The sequence below is a fragment of the Lasioglossum baleicum genome, chromosome 10 (assembly GCF_051020765.1).
Source record: "Lasioglossum baleicum chromosome 10, iyLasBale1, whole genome shotgun sequence".
Classification (NCBI taxonomy): domain Eukaryota; kingdom Metazoa; phylum Arthropoda; class Insecta; order Hymenoptera; family Halictidae; genus Lasioglossum; species Lasioglossum baleicum.
Genome location: NC_134938.1, coordinates 16,609,587 through 16,625,299, shown reverse-complemented (window position 1 = coordinate 16,625,299; position 15,713 = coordinate 16,609,587). Strand labels below are relative to the sequence as shown.

The window sequence follows — 15,713 nt, the reverse complement described above, 5'->3', positions numbered from 1 at the left end:
ACGTCGAATTAAATTTCATGTAATTTTTTGCAAAAACTTGCTTATTTTTCCAATTGATCGAACCAGTGCTCCGAAAACATTAATCGTAGTTTCTACTGGCATAAATTTCATTCATTCTTTAAAAGGTTGATAAATTCACTTCTGCCACGTTTTGGCGATTTCGAACCACTGTGGGGCGGATGGACAATGTCAACAAAATATGTTGTCCATAAATCATGCGACAATACAAATTGAGAGTATCGTGCGCCACTCCAGCAAACTCCCCGATACTGACGTCCACATTAAGGGATAATATCCTCGTTAAAGTACCAGTAAAATGATTTTCATACATAATAATCCTGTTACCTATGTTCGTATACGTATAATGTATTTACATACATATATATGTTTCGTGCGAGTCAGCACATATTTGCATCTACAAATAGCTATCCACGTGTTCATCGGTGGGTTAAGTCGTAAATGTCAATTAGCGGTAGTTCGCTTTTGCAAAACGGAGATCAAAGGGGGGCTTGGGTTGCGAGCGCGACGCGCGTTATTATACTTTCATCTTCTGCGGATGGCATCTCTTCGTGTTCTTGCTAATTAGCACCTATACCCTGTTGATTGTAGCCTATAGCGAACTTCTTAACAACTCGCCGACGCAAAACTACGTATTACCGCTCGGCTCTACGGAGGCAGCCGCAAGAAACCGGAGGGACACTTCACTGAGTTAATCCGAGACTATTTTCGCCGCTAATGACAACGAAGCCTTTAATTATTGCGAGACTTCATGTTTCAATTACTGTCTGTCCTCGGCCGATAATCCTGTCGGACAATGCTATTATTTGAACTGTCAGTAAAACTTGGATTAAACGAGCAAACATTATCGGAACTGTGTCATGTCTGGTGTCATTCTAATCAGAAATATGTCAGCTATGTGCTGGCGAAGGTTTGGTGGAATAATAATTAAGAATGGACGCCTCGCGATTGAATTAGCGCGGCGCGACAACGAATCCCGAAATCGGGAACAACAATGTTAAGCGTGAACAGACTCGAATAAAGTAAACGGGGACAAGTTCCAGACACTTTGTCGGTCTGAATAACTTGATAAACTAATAATAATCTTAGCTCATTAAACACAGTGGAAACTTAATTACCGAATTTCCGCCGGTTCCCAGACATCTGCCCTCGCAGCGGCGTCGTATAAACTCGGATACAAGCTACCGCGAACTTTAAATTTCGCAAGTTTATCGCGGTTCTCGGCGAAGGAGAGAGCATTATTCCGTGAAACGGAGTTGCATTTCTGTGCGTTACTCCGACGTCCTTTCCCCGGTGAAACGATGCGTCGCGTGGCGAATATGTGCGTGCACAAACCCGAGCAAACGCGGGGCAAACTTGTCTAACGCAATCAAGTCGTGCAAACAATCGTTGATAAACTTCCGGGGGGAGGAACATATCGAAAACATTGTTTTATTGCTACTGCTCAAAGTTATCTGTTTCGCGATTATGCGCTGAATATGTTCGGTAACATTGCCTCGCGAATTTCACGAAGAAACTACGGCGCATACAATGACGCTTACGAATGGAGAAAAATGTTGGAAAAATGGTTTTTCTGCGTCCGGCTTTGGCGTTACGCTGGGCACGTCCGTGATGCAGTTCCGTGGTAAATGCAGAGAACAGTGGTGCATCCCAATTCCCAGCATGCCTCAGTATTTACTCCAGCATTTTTCGAAATTATCAAATGTGGAATTGACCTAGTTCCACGAACTTGAGATACACAACAGGACCAATGCCCACTGGGGCGATGGCTCACTGCGGGTAATGCCCAATGCCCAAGGCTCAACGGAGCCAATGCTCACAGGGGGAAATTCCACCAAGGGCCAATGCCCCAAAGACCAATTCTCCCAAGGGCGAATGCTACCAATGGCCAATGCTCCCAAAGATCAATGCCCACAGGGACCAATACCCCCAAATTCTAGTGCTTCCAAAGGCCAATGCTACCAATGGCCAATGCTCGCAAAGACCAATGCCCACAGAGGCCAGTAATGAAACGGGGCCGCTAAAATTACCTTCTTTTCAGAATTATGCACTTGTCGACGCACGCTAATGGTGGACTTTTTCTGTTCGATTTTTGCAGAACTCGGAGATATCTCTTTTCGAGACAAACATTCGTTTCATGGGAAGTCTGCTGGCTTGTTACGCTCTCACCGGGGACGTGATGTTCCGGGATAAGGCGGCTCAGCTCGGCGAACGGATGTTGCCTGCTTTCCAGACGGAAACCGGAATTCCTCATTCCCTCATCAATCTCCACAGCGGGGTAAGTCTCCAGTCTCCGGGAACAATGTATCGTTATGAGCATTACCCCATGAATTTTTCTCCGATTTTCTTCGTAAGGTGCATCGTATTAAAAGAAGGAAAATATGATGGGAAACCATTTTTTCAACGTGTTAATAGTATAGCGGAAACGCGTATTTAGCAGAAAGTCGCGCGCAGTTTAAATGTCCGATTAAATAATAGTTTCCGCGGCGGAACCGTGTAACGTAAGCACCGCGGGGAAGTTCTCTCTTCCTGTCGGGAACATAAAAATATTCAAATCGCGTATAAGCTGCGAGAACGGGGGAAAAGAAGAAGCGCCACGGCGGTTTTTATGCCGTTGGTAAAATTCATTTTTCTCTTCTTCTTCTTTTTTTTCTCTCTCTCTCTCTCTCTCTCTCTCTCTACCCTTGTTGCCGGTAACGCATATGCCCGCGGCAGCGTAAAAAAGGCCCCGGAAAGATCTGTGTAGATCTTTTACAGATGCCCGGCCTGGTTTTTCTGCTCACACGCATTAGAAACGCAGGAACGATGTTGTATTCGCCGGTTTAATTGAAACGATTCCGTCAAGTCACGTTCGCCAAAGCGACCGGCGCCGCGATTAATATGCAAATTCTTAATTGGACGAATAATGAGGCCACGAAAGGCGGTGCCCGGTCACTATGCCAACCTTTTTATCCTGTTTCTTCCGTTTCGTCTTCTCCTCTCGATCGCTTCCTCCCTTCGTATTTATTTATTCTGTTCCGCTTCTCCCTCGATTCCTGCACTCTTTCGCAAATTAAACTGTCAAACAAATTTCAGCGTTCCTTTCACCGGCAAAACTGCAACGGCAAAATTATTTATCATACATAAACGTTGAAATATGTTCAAGCTGGATTTAAACAGAGCCTGATCCGTTTCGTACACTCAATTTTTTCGACGCCGTTTTATTGATTCTACGGGCAACAACAAAATTATTAATTACATTATACATAATCGTTGAAATATATTCAAGCTGGATTTAGGTAGCGGCTAATCCGTTTCGTGCGCTCAATTTTTTCGACGCCGTTTTATTGATTCTACGGGTTCAAAATTATTAATTACATTATACATAAACGTTGAGATATGTTCAAGCTGGATTTAAACAGAGTCTGATCCGTTTCGTGCGCTCAATTTTTTAGACACCGTTTTATTGATGTATTTTGGAAACGAATGTGCCGGAAGGGGCGAGACGGCATTTTAAATCTGCATCCGGATAATTAATGTCGACTGTTGCTATCGAATTTGCAGGCGAGCAAGAACTACGGCTGGGCGAGCAGTGGTTGCAGCATACTGTCGGAGATCGGCACGATGCACCTGGAGTTCACGTACCTCAGCGACATCACCGGCAACCCCGTCTACAAGAGCAAAGTGGAGAACGTCCGGAAGGTGTTGAAGAACCTGGAGAAGCCTAAAGGACTCTATCCGAATTACATTCACCCGAGGACCGGGAAATGGGGCCAACGTGAGTTGTGATTAATAATCAAGATTTTGTCACCGAGTATATCCTCCGTGTATATCGATAAAAATCTTGAGAGACCGCGCCTAATTTCCCGGAACCCGTCACGCAGATTTCAACTACCGGTCGTCGCATTAGCGTGGCTAAATATACACCGTGAGCTTAATTATCCGCGCGGTGCATCTTCATAAATCTCGGTCTGGTCGCCTAAATTGTAATTCGCTGCACCCAATACTTAAATTCGGCCGCGTTCTCGATCGAAATCGTCGATCCCGCGAGCGATCGGTCACGAGAAGCGAGAAAGGAACATGACACGCTCATTACACGTGAGAATCATTGGCGCTTAATGCGAGCCGTTCGGGAGAATCGAAAAACGCGACGGTGGGAGAGGGAGGACCGAGGGCCAACGGAGACAGACGTAAATGCAGCTCGTGTATCGGTACTGTAATTTAATTTAATAAATCATCCGGAGCACCGGGCGAGTTTCGGGTCAAAATAGATTTTTAATCTGACGGCCATCAATTATATCGCTGAAATAGTTTCGCCGCGAGAGGAGGAGCGAGCAACGGGTGGGGAGAGGGGCCAATGTTCTGCTCCCGTTTCACGATCCTTCGTTTTGTGCTTCCGTCGTCTTCCGAGGAGAGAGAAGAGATCTCCTTGCACGATCCCGAATATCGCATTTATCATGCCGCACATCCCCCCAGGTGCTAAAGCCTCTTTTTCCTCCCGTTGTTCCGCCGACTTCGCTCTCTCGCTACCTTGCCCCGTACTTTTCCGCGTATGACGACCCCCTTCGAATATTTATCATCCTCCTGGAACCAATCGCCGATCCTTCCGAACCCCCTCTACCCCTATCCTTTTTATTTTTTATTTTCTACTCTCCCCTCTCGTTCTCGTATTCTTCTTAACCCGACACCGCACCGCACCGGCGACCGTCATGTCGAGCTACGACAGAATTTATGGTTCCATTGAAGGGTCAAGTATCGAGCCACCATCGCTTCCGGCGAACCTAACCGCTCACATCCGAATTAATTACCGGATGACCGGATCGCCTTAGCCTCTAATTTTCATTTAGAAACGCTTTCGTGCGCGCATGTCCTTATGGTTGCATCGAAGGGTTGGGTATCGAATTATAGGGTGACAAGAAATAACGGAGTTAAACATTTCTTATTATAATTCTGTCAAATCGACGAACTTTGAAAGACCAAATGATAACAACCATAACATAGACCTTTAGTATTCATATATTTAAGAAGTATCGAAGTGGCCAACCTTTGAGCCGATTCAGAGGCACAAACGTGTTTTGAAATTTTCGGCTATGGGCCGCAGCTCTTCTGGCGTCATTCGGTCCCACGTCCGGCGCAGGGATTTTTTCAGCGACTCGAAACTTTTATGGGACTGAGCACAGGCCCTGGCCTGCAAAATCGACCAAACGTTGGAGTTCATATAGTTGAGATCCGGTGTGTACGGCGGCCATTCCGCAGATGTGATGTAACCTAGAAAATGGGATTTGCTACGGTTTTCGAGGATCAAGGGGTCAAAATCAACCAAGAAGTGTATCGACGGGACATTCTCGAAGCCGTCGTACTTCTGTGGGCCCAACAGCAACTCAGCGATCCGGAATGGACAGCAGGATTCCGCGCCGGCCCACAGGGCGAAAACGACTCAGGAGTGGTGCAAAGCCCATTTTCCAGGTTTTGTCACATCTGTGGAATGGCCGCCGTACTCACCGAATCTCAACCCGATGGACTACAGTGTGTGGTCGATTTTGGAGGCCAGGGCCTGTGCTCGACCCCATAAAAATTTGGAGTCATTGAAAAAAATCTCTGTACCGGGAGTGGGACCGAATGGCCCCAGAAGAGCTGCGGCCCATAGCCGAAAATTTCAAAACACGTTTGAGCCTCTGTATCGGCGCAAAGGGTGGCCATTTCGTAACTTCTTAAATATATCATATGAATACTAAAGGTCCATGTTATGGTTGTTATTATTTGGTTTTTCAAAATTCGTCAATTTGACAGAATTATAATAAGAAATGATTAACTCCGTTATTTCTTGTCACCCTGTAATTATCTGGTGGCTCTCACTTCGGAGACTTATCAATAAATGTCCTAATTTTAGTCTGAAACTGTTACGAACTTTTGTGCCAACCCAGCTGACAATTATTAACAATGTTACCCTCGTGAATTGCAGACCACATGTCGCTAGGTGGGCTCGGCGACAGTTTCTACGAGTACCTGCTGAAAGCTTGGATCCAGTCTGGCAAAGAAGACGTCGAGGCTCGTCAGATGTACGACGAGGCGATCGCTGCCATAGATCAACACATGATCAAGACGTCGCCAGGCAAGCTGCTCTACGTGTCCGACCTGAAGTACGACAGGCCCGACCACAAAATGGGACATCTCGCCTGCTTCGCTGGTAAGTTCCAAACAATTCACAAAGAGAAATGTACAACGTCTCAAAATTATGTATCCAGAGATGTACACTACTGTGCAAAAGAAAAAAGCACCCGGTATAATTATAAGTCAGCGCTTGGATTTACTTACTCGCGACGGCCGAGTTTCGAAGGCTACGCCCCCTCGACCCGGTCGCGCGTCACGCTCTCCGTGGCGCACTATGGGCCAAACCTACAAAATCTGTGTCAAAATCAAAGAACTTTCGATAGAAATGAGATAGAGCGATGAAATTTTGTTTAAATGAAAGCTGAAACTTTGCAGAATATGGGATAATTATGGAGATTGTGGTACGAACGTTTTTTAACCATGAAAGAATTCGTTAAACTTGCACAATTTCAAGAAAATTGTGGTTTTCCCAATACCACGCGCGGAAAAAAGTTTTTTTTAACGTGCGACACATCATTTCCCGTAGATGAATTAGTAGTTGATGATCAGTCATCAATCTTTAGTCATCAGTCACTATTGTGCGATTAACATACATTAATATTATTAATTAGTTATCATTAACTAATCAAATGGTTTGACTAATGACTATTTTGCTATGACTAACATCCAAAAAGACTATTAGTCATTTTTAAATATTAGTTGATTATTGCCCTACTCTTATCCGCAATAACACAAATAATCTCAGAACTATTCTTTTCAAAATCCTTTCTCAAAACTTACTGTGTTCCTATTTGATTTTTTACGCTTTTCTATTAAATATGGCCGGGTGCTTCTTTCTTTAGCACAGTAGTGTATATCCAATCTGAAATTCTTCAACTTGTTCAAACTTGTTGTGTCCTGCTAGGTGGCATGTTCGCACTAGGCGCGAAGACTATGGAGAACGAGCTCTCCGACAGATACATGACCGTAGCCGCCGGTTTGACGACCACGTGCCACGAATCGTACGATCGCAGCTTCACGAAGCTCGGCCCTGAAGCCTTCCACTTCATCGAGGGCAACGAGGCGAAGAGCTTGAAGAACGGCGAGAAATACTACATCCTTCGACCGGAAGTAAGTGTTGCGCTATACATACAGGGCGTCTCAAAATTCTTTCAACATCCGGAAATGGAAGGTTCCTGAGATCATTTGAAGCAACATTTTCCTTTGCAAAAATGTCGTCCGCGGCTTTGTTAAGGAGTTATTAACGAAACACACGAACCAATTAAGTCCCGCTTAGCGTGGCGTCGCCGTTGGCCCAGCCGGAATCAATCCGCTATAGCCGCGCTCTGATTGGTCCGTGTTTTTCGTTAATAACTCCTCCTTTACAAAAGCCGCGAACGCCATTTTTGCAAAGGAAAATGTTGCTTCAAATGATCTCAGGAATTTGCAGACACGCTGTATAAATTAAACTTGTAACTTCCTTGATATAATTGGATTTGAAAGACGAGCGTCTATCCGACGTCAAATAATTCTCGACAGAAATGTATAAAACTGCATACGACCCCAATTTGCATTTAGCTTTGCTTGATATGCAGAGATCCGCGATAATTGAACGGTCGACTAGCAGGAAGCCGCAATTTAAAGTCACTGTTGAATGGCACCGCGGGAAAACAATGATATCGGTGCAATGAACGAAAGCTTGAAATAGTGAATCCGTCGTTTCTGCGTCACTTGTCGGACAAACACCGCACTCGCCAAATTCCCGAGGTAAAATATTTTCTTTTCAGACCTTTGAATCGTATTTCGTGATGTGGCGGCTAACAAAGGACCAGAAATACCGCGAGTGGGGATGGGAAGCGGTCCAAGCGTTAGAGAAATACTGCCGTGTTCCTGGAGGCTTCACCGGGCTTCACAATGTTTACCTGATTGATCCGCCGCAGGACGATGTTCAACAAAGCTACTTCTTCGCCGAGACGCTCAAGGTAAGCTTTAAACTGAATTTGTAACTAGCTTCGACCGCAATTTCATTCGCGAGCCTCCGAACCTGAATGAACTCTTCCCCGTTTCCACCGCTATCCATTAATACAACAATTTTTCTTCGATAATTCTGTAGACTCTCCCAAACACTATATCTTTTAATAAGACTACGAGCATAGTCTAAGCATACTAACACGCCTGTTTTAATGAAATCCCTGCATGATACGGTTTGTTGCTGAAAAATATTTGTCGCGTATTTTTTCGCATCTACAATTATCCATATCCAGGGGGTGAAAGTCACCTTCGAAGTTTGGGGTGGAAGCTCTATTTTTGCTAATAGTATATCTATATTTATAATTTGAAATGGGTGGTTACGAAATGATACCTTTCTTCTTCTAACATAACCCTAAGTTTCTTAATAGTAACAAATAGACTGCGGATCTTCGTACAAAATAAAAATGTTCATCAGTGATTGTGGCCAGCAGGAGTTAAATAAAAATTTATTCCATTCGCTAATAGTTTTCTACGCCTGAAAACAACGTAATACTGTTTGTAGATTTTTCTAATTTCTCACTGTTTCATTTCACCCAGCCAATTTCTTCATACATGCATACAGATCCGCAGTCTAGTAATCAAATATTATACAATATGTACAATAGAACTTGAACAATACGAGGAAAACTAAACGTAGAACGCTGCAGCACGTCATAATTTTTGCTACAACGTTTGCTCTGAATATCAGCAGCTAACTAAAAACACGTGACAAAAATGTTTCAATTAACTATACCCTGGTGTGCTTGTATTTATCCTTGTGCGAGTCGGAGCGCGGCGCACAGTGGGGAAAAGTGACCTAACTCGATTAAAAAAGAAATAACTTTCGATAGAAATGAGGTAGAGCGATGAATTTTTTTTTTAATTAAAGCTGAAACTTTGCAGAATATGGGAAAAATAGGGAGATTACGGTACGAACGGTTTTTAACCTTGAGAAAATTCGTTAAACTTTCACAATTTCAAGAAAATGTGGTTTCTCCGTTACCACGGGCGGAAAAGAATTTTTTTTAATTTTTGCTATATGTAGAGCGTCTACAGCTCGAGATGCAGTCCCCGCGTCTGGAACTAACAAACTGCCCCTGAATTTCTGTTTCAGTACCTCTACCTGCTGTTCAGCAACGACGACCTCATAAGCCTGGACGACTGGGTGTTCAACTCCGAGGCTCACGTGCTTCCCATCAGAGGAACCCCGCTATACCGGCCATCGCCATCTTTATAATTCGAAAGGAATCCTCACAGTTCGACGGAGCAACGAGACGTCGACAATGACGGCGAGAGACTGTCGTAACGATGATCGCGGCTCGACATCGGACGCGAGTGAAGACGTTACTTTAACTCGAGAACGCGCGAACGACAGAGATAACCAAAAACTAGGAGAAATACTCTGGCAGGATGTGAAGAGAAAAGCGAAAAAAGAGAAAACAGAATAGAGCGATTGGAAAACGAGCGGAATAAAGGAAGAAAATATAAAACGAGAACGCGTGCACGCGGCGCAGGGTATAACAGTGAACGTTCAAAAGCTGAAATTGGAGGAAGAGAGAAAAGTTTGTAAAGCATTATGTATATCGTTTACCGGAAGAGAGATATTACGGACAATGAGATAGCGAATCAGGACAGAAGAGGAAGATACGGTTAAAATAATTATTTTAGGTAAATCGCGGTAATAGGGGGAGGGGGTGGGGGTACGAGACGATAACAGGACGTTATTTAAAAAAAGAAACAACACACATAACACACGTTTGTAAATAGCGAGAAAGAACAAACAAAAAAAAAGAAAAACAGGCGAGCAAGACTACGCAAGAATACATAATAGTAGAGTATATAAAAAGCACGAATGCGGCCGAGGACTTTGGGGAGAGCGAACATATTTTCTCTTTGCCCTGAGCGCGCCTGTGCTTCGACCATTTTCTTGTGTTCCCTTTCTTTCCTGTTTCCTCGTTTCGCCCGCGACACGATATCGGAACGATTCATCAGAATTTGTTGGCCGTTGCACGTGGTCGATTATATTATCCTACTTCTTCTACCTTCGACAGTAGAACCTCGTCTTTGTTCCACTCCCATCGTCGACCGTTCAAAGCCGTGGAACTCGTGGTGGCTACATGATGGGAGTGGGGGAACGGAGCACGCGACTGGCTGTCTCCTCGGGCGCTAGCCACTCCCACGGGAATATTATTCTCGTGCAACGAGCGAGGTTCTACCGCACTCGAACACGACACACAGAGCGACACATTCGAAACGGTTCGAATCGTGACCACATTGAAATTCGAGAATAACGGGGCAAGTTGATAGAAAACCGATTTTTCAAGAGGAAACCAGGAAACGATCGATCTCCGTTGATCGATCGCCGCCACTCTTCACAACTCCACCGAGACGAGAACAACCCGTTCGCCGCTTTTTTCTAACAATTTTCTACTTTTTAAATAAATAATATCCGCGCCTCTGCGATCTCGGTGGCGGGAGCCGCCAATTCGTTCGATCGATCATGCCTGTTCGACCATCTTTTCTTGTCAGCGAGCTATAACGAAACTGATAGAGACCAGTCGTGGAATTGTTCGTTAGCGTCGACTTGTTTAGATGTTTGGTATATGTATACGTTCATGGTACGTGGAGGGCAACTCTCTGTTCGGTCGGTTAGTATCTAACCGCGGAGTAGCGATTAGGGGAAAATACGTACACGCCGGTGCTCTGCTCTAATTATAGTCCATTCATTTGATACGACTTACGAAGGATACCCTTCGAACCTGACGATTCGTTGAAGGTTACTGTACAATTTGATTGTCAATTAAGGCTTCGGTGAATCCGAGAGATTCATTAGGAGACTCGTTAGGTCTACAAATTATCCTGTCCCAAATCTTCCCTCGGAATAGTGTTCGCTAATGGTGCGGTTAAACAACCGGAAGCTTAGGAAATAATCAGACATTAACACGAAAATGCCTGTGCGTTGTTTCTTCACATTCCTATCAACAATTACGAAGTTTTGGGACAACCGTGAATTAATTTGTACACCTAATCACAGTCGCCTCGAGAAGCTTCTACTGCAGTTCCCTGATTTCTTTCTACATTCTACGAGTTTTTAATCAAACCTGGTTGGGGAACTTTGCGATAATTTAACGAGTGTTTGTGAATCTACGTGAGAGACGAGAACTAGGTTCGTAGAGCGTCTTGAAACTAGAGTCAATCAATCGAGTACAATCGCATGAATTCTCACGTTTCCAAGTGTCACAGTTCACTGTTGTTGCCACAATGATCATCCATAAAAGTTGAACAGAGGGTTCCCCTTCCAACAAACCGATATACGATCATCGTTGCATCGATTCTCGCGTTCGATAGCCTTTCTTGTATACCCGGGGCGAGACGGGTCGACGGGCCTCGAAGTTAGGGTACCTCCACTCTAGATTAATTATCATTCGATTGCAGAATGTTTTCGCAGATTTGTATTTTGCCAGTGCATTTTGGCAAAAGCTTTTCAATCGTTTCAACTGTATCATTTCGATTTCAAAAGTTTGTATTCGAACGAATTCACAATCCGATAGTTTCCACAAGTAATTAGAATTGACAGATGAATAAATTGATTTCTCTTCTCCTCGTCGTGTAATTATTTTCGAGGAACTACAGCAGCATAAAAAATGTGTAGCCTACCAATTACTAGACTGCAGATTTTTCTGAGAAATCTCTCAGACGCTGTTTCGTAAAAGTCAGGATAACCAGAAAAAGCCGCGTAATCTAAATCTCTTGGATGCTCATCCTGTTTCGTAAAAGTCGAAACGAATGCATAGAAAACCGCATAATCTGATGATTGGTTGACCCGTTCGCACTGGAACGCTCCTCGGACTCTAAAGTGGGAGTGTCAATCAAATTTCATGCCAAAACGTATCTAAATGTAGTAACTATTTCCGCGAATAATAAACAAATAAGTGCAAGCTGCTGGCGATCCGAGAAGGAGTTCAGAGTGCGAAAACATGGCGTCGACTAGTTTTTTTAATATACGAATAAACAAAGGGAGGTGTCGATCTATTGAAAAGTTTCGAGGGACCGATCGATCGCGTGTCGCTCGGGAAGCTTTCGTCGGAAGGCTTTCGTCAACGCGCAGCCTCTCATCAGAAGTTTCTCGTGTGAGTGTGGATGGAAGAATTTTTCAGTTCTGTGCTTGTGTGTGAATCCGAGAGATTGTCAGCGTTATCAGCCGGCAGTCGGTAGAGCTCGCGTTCACGTGCGAGCCGACGAGGGGAAAGCAAAAGGCAGCGCGAGCGAATCGCGTCGTAGTTAGTAAACGACATAGCAGCCGATAAACTAGCGTGTATATAAACGATTTCAAAGAAAAGGAAAAAAAGAAAGTCATATTCTATACGAGGTACGAGGCGTAGATCAGAGTTGTAGAGAGTACTGGTGTAATTGTATAGGCTTTGCAACGAACACGAACGAGTGTGAATGCGTTTTTCTCGTGCGACTGTGTGACTATGCGAATTTCGAGCGTCGTGGATCCCTTCGAACCGGATCCGTTCCCCTAATCTCGAAGCGGAGGTCGACTGCGAGGGACAACATTATTTAACATTATAAATAGACGAATTGAGAAGAATTTCAGGGTAAACATTACTCAAAATTTGTGCCATTCCCCTATAAATTATGATGTATTTGCTATGTAATCCAGTAGATTTGTTCCTGGGGCGACTGCAGATCAAAATTTCGATGCTGTGGCATCAATGGTTCAGGAGTTATGCTTGCTGAAAGTTGAGCAATCTACAGTGCTTTTGACAGGTAAGGGCGCCGCCATATTGGTATGTAACAGAACCGTCTAGAACCAACAAAACAAAACAGAACCAACTAATTATTATTCTGCTCGGTAAGCGGCGCGCGACCGTCACTACAAACCAATATGGCGGCGCCCTTACCTGTCAAAAGCTCTGCAGATTGCTCAACTTTAAGCCAGCATAACTCCTCAATCATTGATCCTACAGGATCGAAACTTCGATCTGCAGCCGCTCCGGGTACAAATCTACTTAATTTATAGGGGAAAGGCATTAATTTTGAGTCCGGTAATGTGAAGAGCAGCCAAATTTCAAGATACTGTTACATTATTTTCCACTTATCTCACTGAAATTTAAACCTGTGACGCTTTTGTTGAATCACGTGTTTGTCATTTCAATGAAGAAAGTTCCCCGCAGTCCGACGCGGCCCGCGAGAACCCGCCAAAATGGCGCGCCGGCCGCCAACAAAATGGCGCGTTCCGGTGGATCGGTTCCGAGAGAAATGTCCCGCGTCCAGTTTCCGAAAACAATCGTCGAGCGTCGCGAGTTCTCGTCGATGATCGAGACGGCCAGAAAGTTACTTAATACACTAATAAATTATAAATATAGCCGCGTTTCGTTCCTCGACTTCCGGTGGCCCCTCAAAAGAGATCGTCTGCGTACGATTTTGAGCGTTCACCCGGAACAAAGGCCGGCGCTCGCACACGTTTACACGTGTTCGATTCGAAGTGCTCGGAAATGGGACGGAACGAGCGAACTCTGCCGTTTACGCGGGAGAAGAGATTTTATGCTTTCTAATGGAGACTCGTTTATCGTTTTTGGTCACACTTCCTTGTAGCGGAGATTCAATTTAAGGGGACGTTCTCGTGTAAACGCTGGCAAACTCAACAATTTCTAAAGCGACGTCTCGCGTCATATGTAATACATTTAGCAATCGATTTAGTCGATTTCTCGTCATACGAAACAATTTTACACCTCACAAAAAGCCACAACAGAATAAATAATTTATCTTGAAAATTGGCGTTTGCTTGAATTGAATCATTCCGACGAATTTGCAACCAGTGAAAAACTCGATTCTTCGGCCAGCCCACACGAGACTGGCCCCTTAACACTTTTGCATCGAATTGTAACTGCACGTTATACTTTCCAGAGTGTTTACTAAATAACAAAATATACGGGGTGTTTGGTTAGGGTTGAAAAAATTATTTACGAGCCGATCGCAAAAATATGCGATCGTCTGTTTGGAAAAGCTGCGTCTTATTATCGTTTCATTTATCGATTTGTCTCAACGATTGTGAAAATTTGTCCATCTTGATCTTTATACTGTGGACCTTCATGCGAGATGAAAATTATCATTTTCAATTTCTTGTTAGAACTTGTTCAATATCTTCGTTGATCAATTGCACAAGTGGCGTGAAATCCGTTATTTATTGATCACGTCTGACGCGGAATCAGTTCGATGAATCAGTGTCGGCGAATAGAACAGCAATACTCTGTACGCTTGTCTCGGGAAGTGGGTTAACGATCGCGATTTATGGAAAAATTCATGGAATCGTGTTTAACAGTAGTACGATAAAGCCTCGTTAGTTGCAACCTCGTTTATTGCACACTGACGACTCCCACCGTGTTCAAGGTCGTGGAATTCGTGGTGGGGATTGCGACGAATCACTGTTATTGGTTAGCTCGAGCAACGAGCGAGGTTCTACCGTACTGATTTTAAAATCGCGATGTGTCGCCGAGTTTCCGAGACGGTGTAAACGGAAATCTTCGTTTCCTTCTGTTTCTTTGCGGACAAACGATCCTTTTGTACCTTCGATCTATGCATACATGTAAACAGAGAAAACCTTAGGCCGTTGTCTGTGTAACAAAGTAGTACGGAAAAAATAAAAAAATGATAATCATTGGTGATGGCGAGCGACGAGGGGAGGGATTATCGAGAAATAGATTGACGCGACGTGGATAGTAATAAACGAGGAAAAACAGTTGATAATTAGCCTATACATATATTTGTGAATAGATATTTAATAATTTATTGTTAACTAGAGTATTTTATTTGAGAGATTTCATTAAACGGGATTTTGGGTACCAATAAAAATATCATTTTATACGCCGGAGGGGATGATTGATTGACAGAGAGAGAGAGAGAGAGAGAGAGAGAGAGGCGAGAGTGTGTGTATGTATGTGCGCGCGCGTGTATACAAGAGAGTGGTAGAACGAGATTAAAGAGAGAGAGATAGAGAGAGAGAGAATTTCTAAGTGCGCTTCTGTCAAAGAACCGAGAAAGTTCGAGAGAAAAACCGTTTTTAGCTTTACTTATCTAATTTTTGTAAGCCGAGCGAATACAGACACGCCAGAATGAAACAACCGAGGAAATACACAAAAGATGACGAAGAAGAAAAATATATATATATATATTATATATTTATCGTTGGTCAAGAATGGGAGACGAAGCTACGTGAATGATAAATGAAAACGATGATGCGGAACTATAATAATACTTGTACATACAATACACGATCTAGTGATAACGGGGTTTTACTTTTAACAGCTTTATGTGATTATTACTTTGTCATGATCAGTGAAATATAAATAAATGATGATAATACTTTAACCGTGACGTTGTACCCCGACCAAACCCCGGAACATTTCCACCTCTGCTGTCCTTTAAAAATGCTATCAATAAATGAGACGAAATTTATGCTGTCCGGATTATTATTTTATCCTGCCAGACAGAGTTGGGCAACAATTTTATTTTAATAAAAATTTTCATATTTTAACATCATATTTATCATAAAATTAAGTCTAATTAAAATATTAGAAACAGGTGATTTGGACACGTCTGGTAATTAGCGT

At 43.6% G+C, this 15,713-nt stretch overlaps 1 protein-coding gene across 2 annotated transcripts in view; it reads left to right on the top strand.

Moving 5' to 3' along the window:
- Alpha-man-ia (alpha-Mannosidase class I a) overlaps positions 1 to 15,471 on the top strand; it is a 679,808-nt gene extending 664,337 nt beyond the window's left edge. For both annotated transcript variants that reach the window (XM_076431603.1, XM_076431604.1), the window contains 6 exons: positions 2,117 to 2,296; positions 3,562 to 3,775; positions 5,960 to 6,184; positions 7,013 to 7,218; positions 7,875 to 8,069; positions 9,212 to 15,471. In XM_076431603.1, the coding sequence (XP_076287718.1) occupies positions 2,117 to 2,296; positions 3,562 to 3,775; positions 5,960 to 6,184; positions 7,013 to 7,218; positions 7,875 to 8,069; positions 9,212 to 9,334 (1,143 nt within the window). In that variant the 3' untranslated portion in view covers positions 9,335 to 15,471. The remainder of the gene's footprint in view (positions 1 to 2,116; positions 2,297 to 3,561; positions 3,776 to 5,959; positions 6,185 to 7,012; positions 7,219 to 7,874; positions 8,070 to 9,211) is intronic.
- The last annotated feature ends 242 nt before the right edge of the window (positions 15,472 to 15,713 follow it).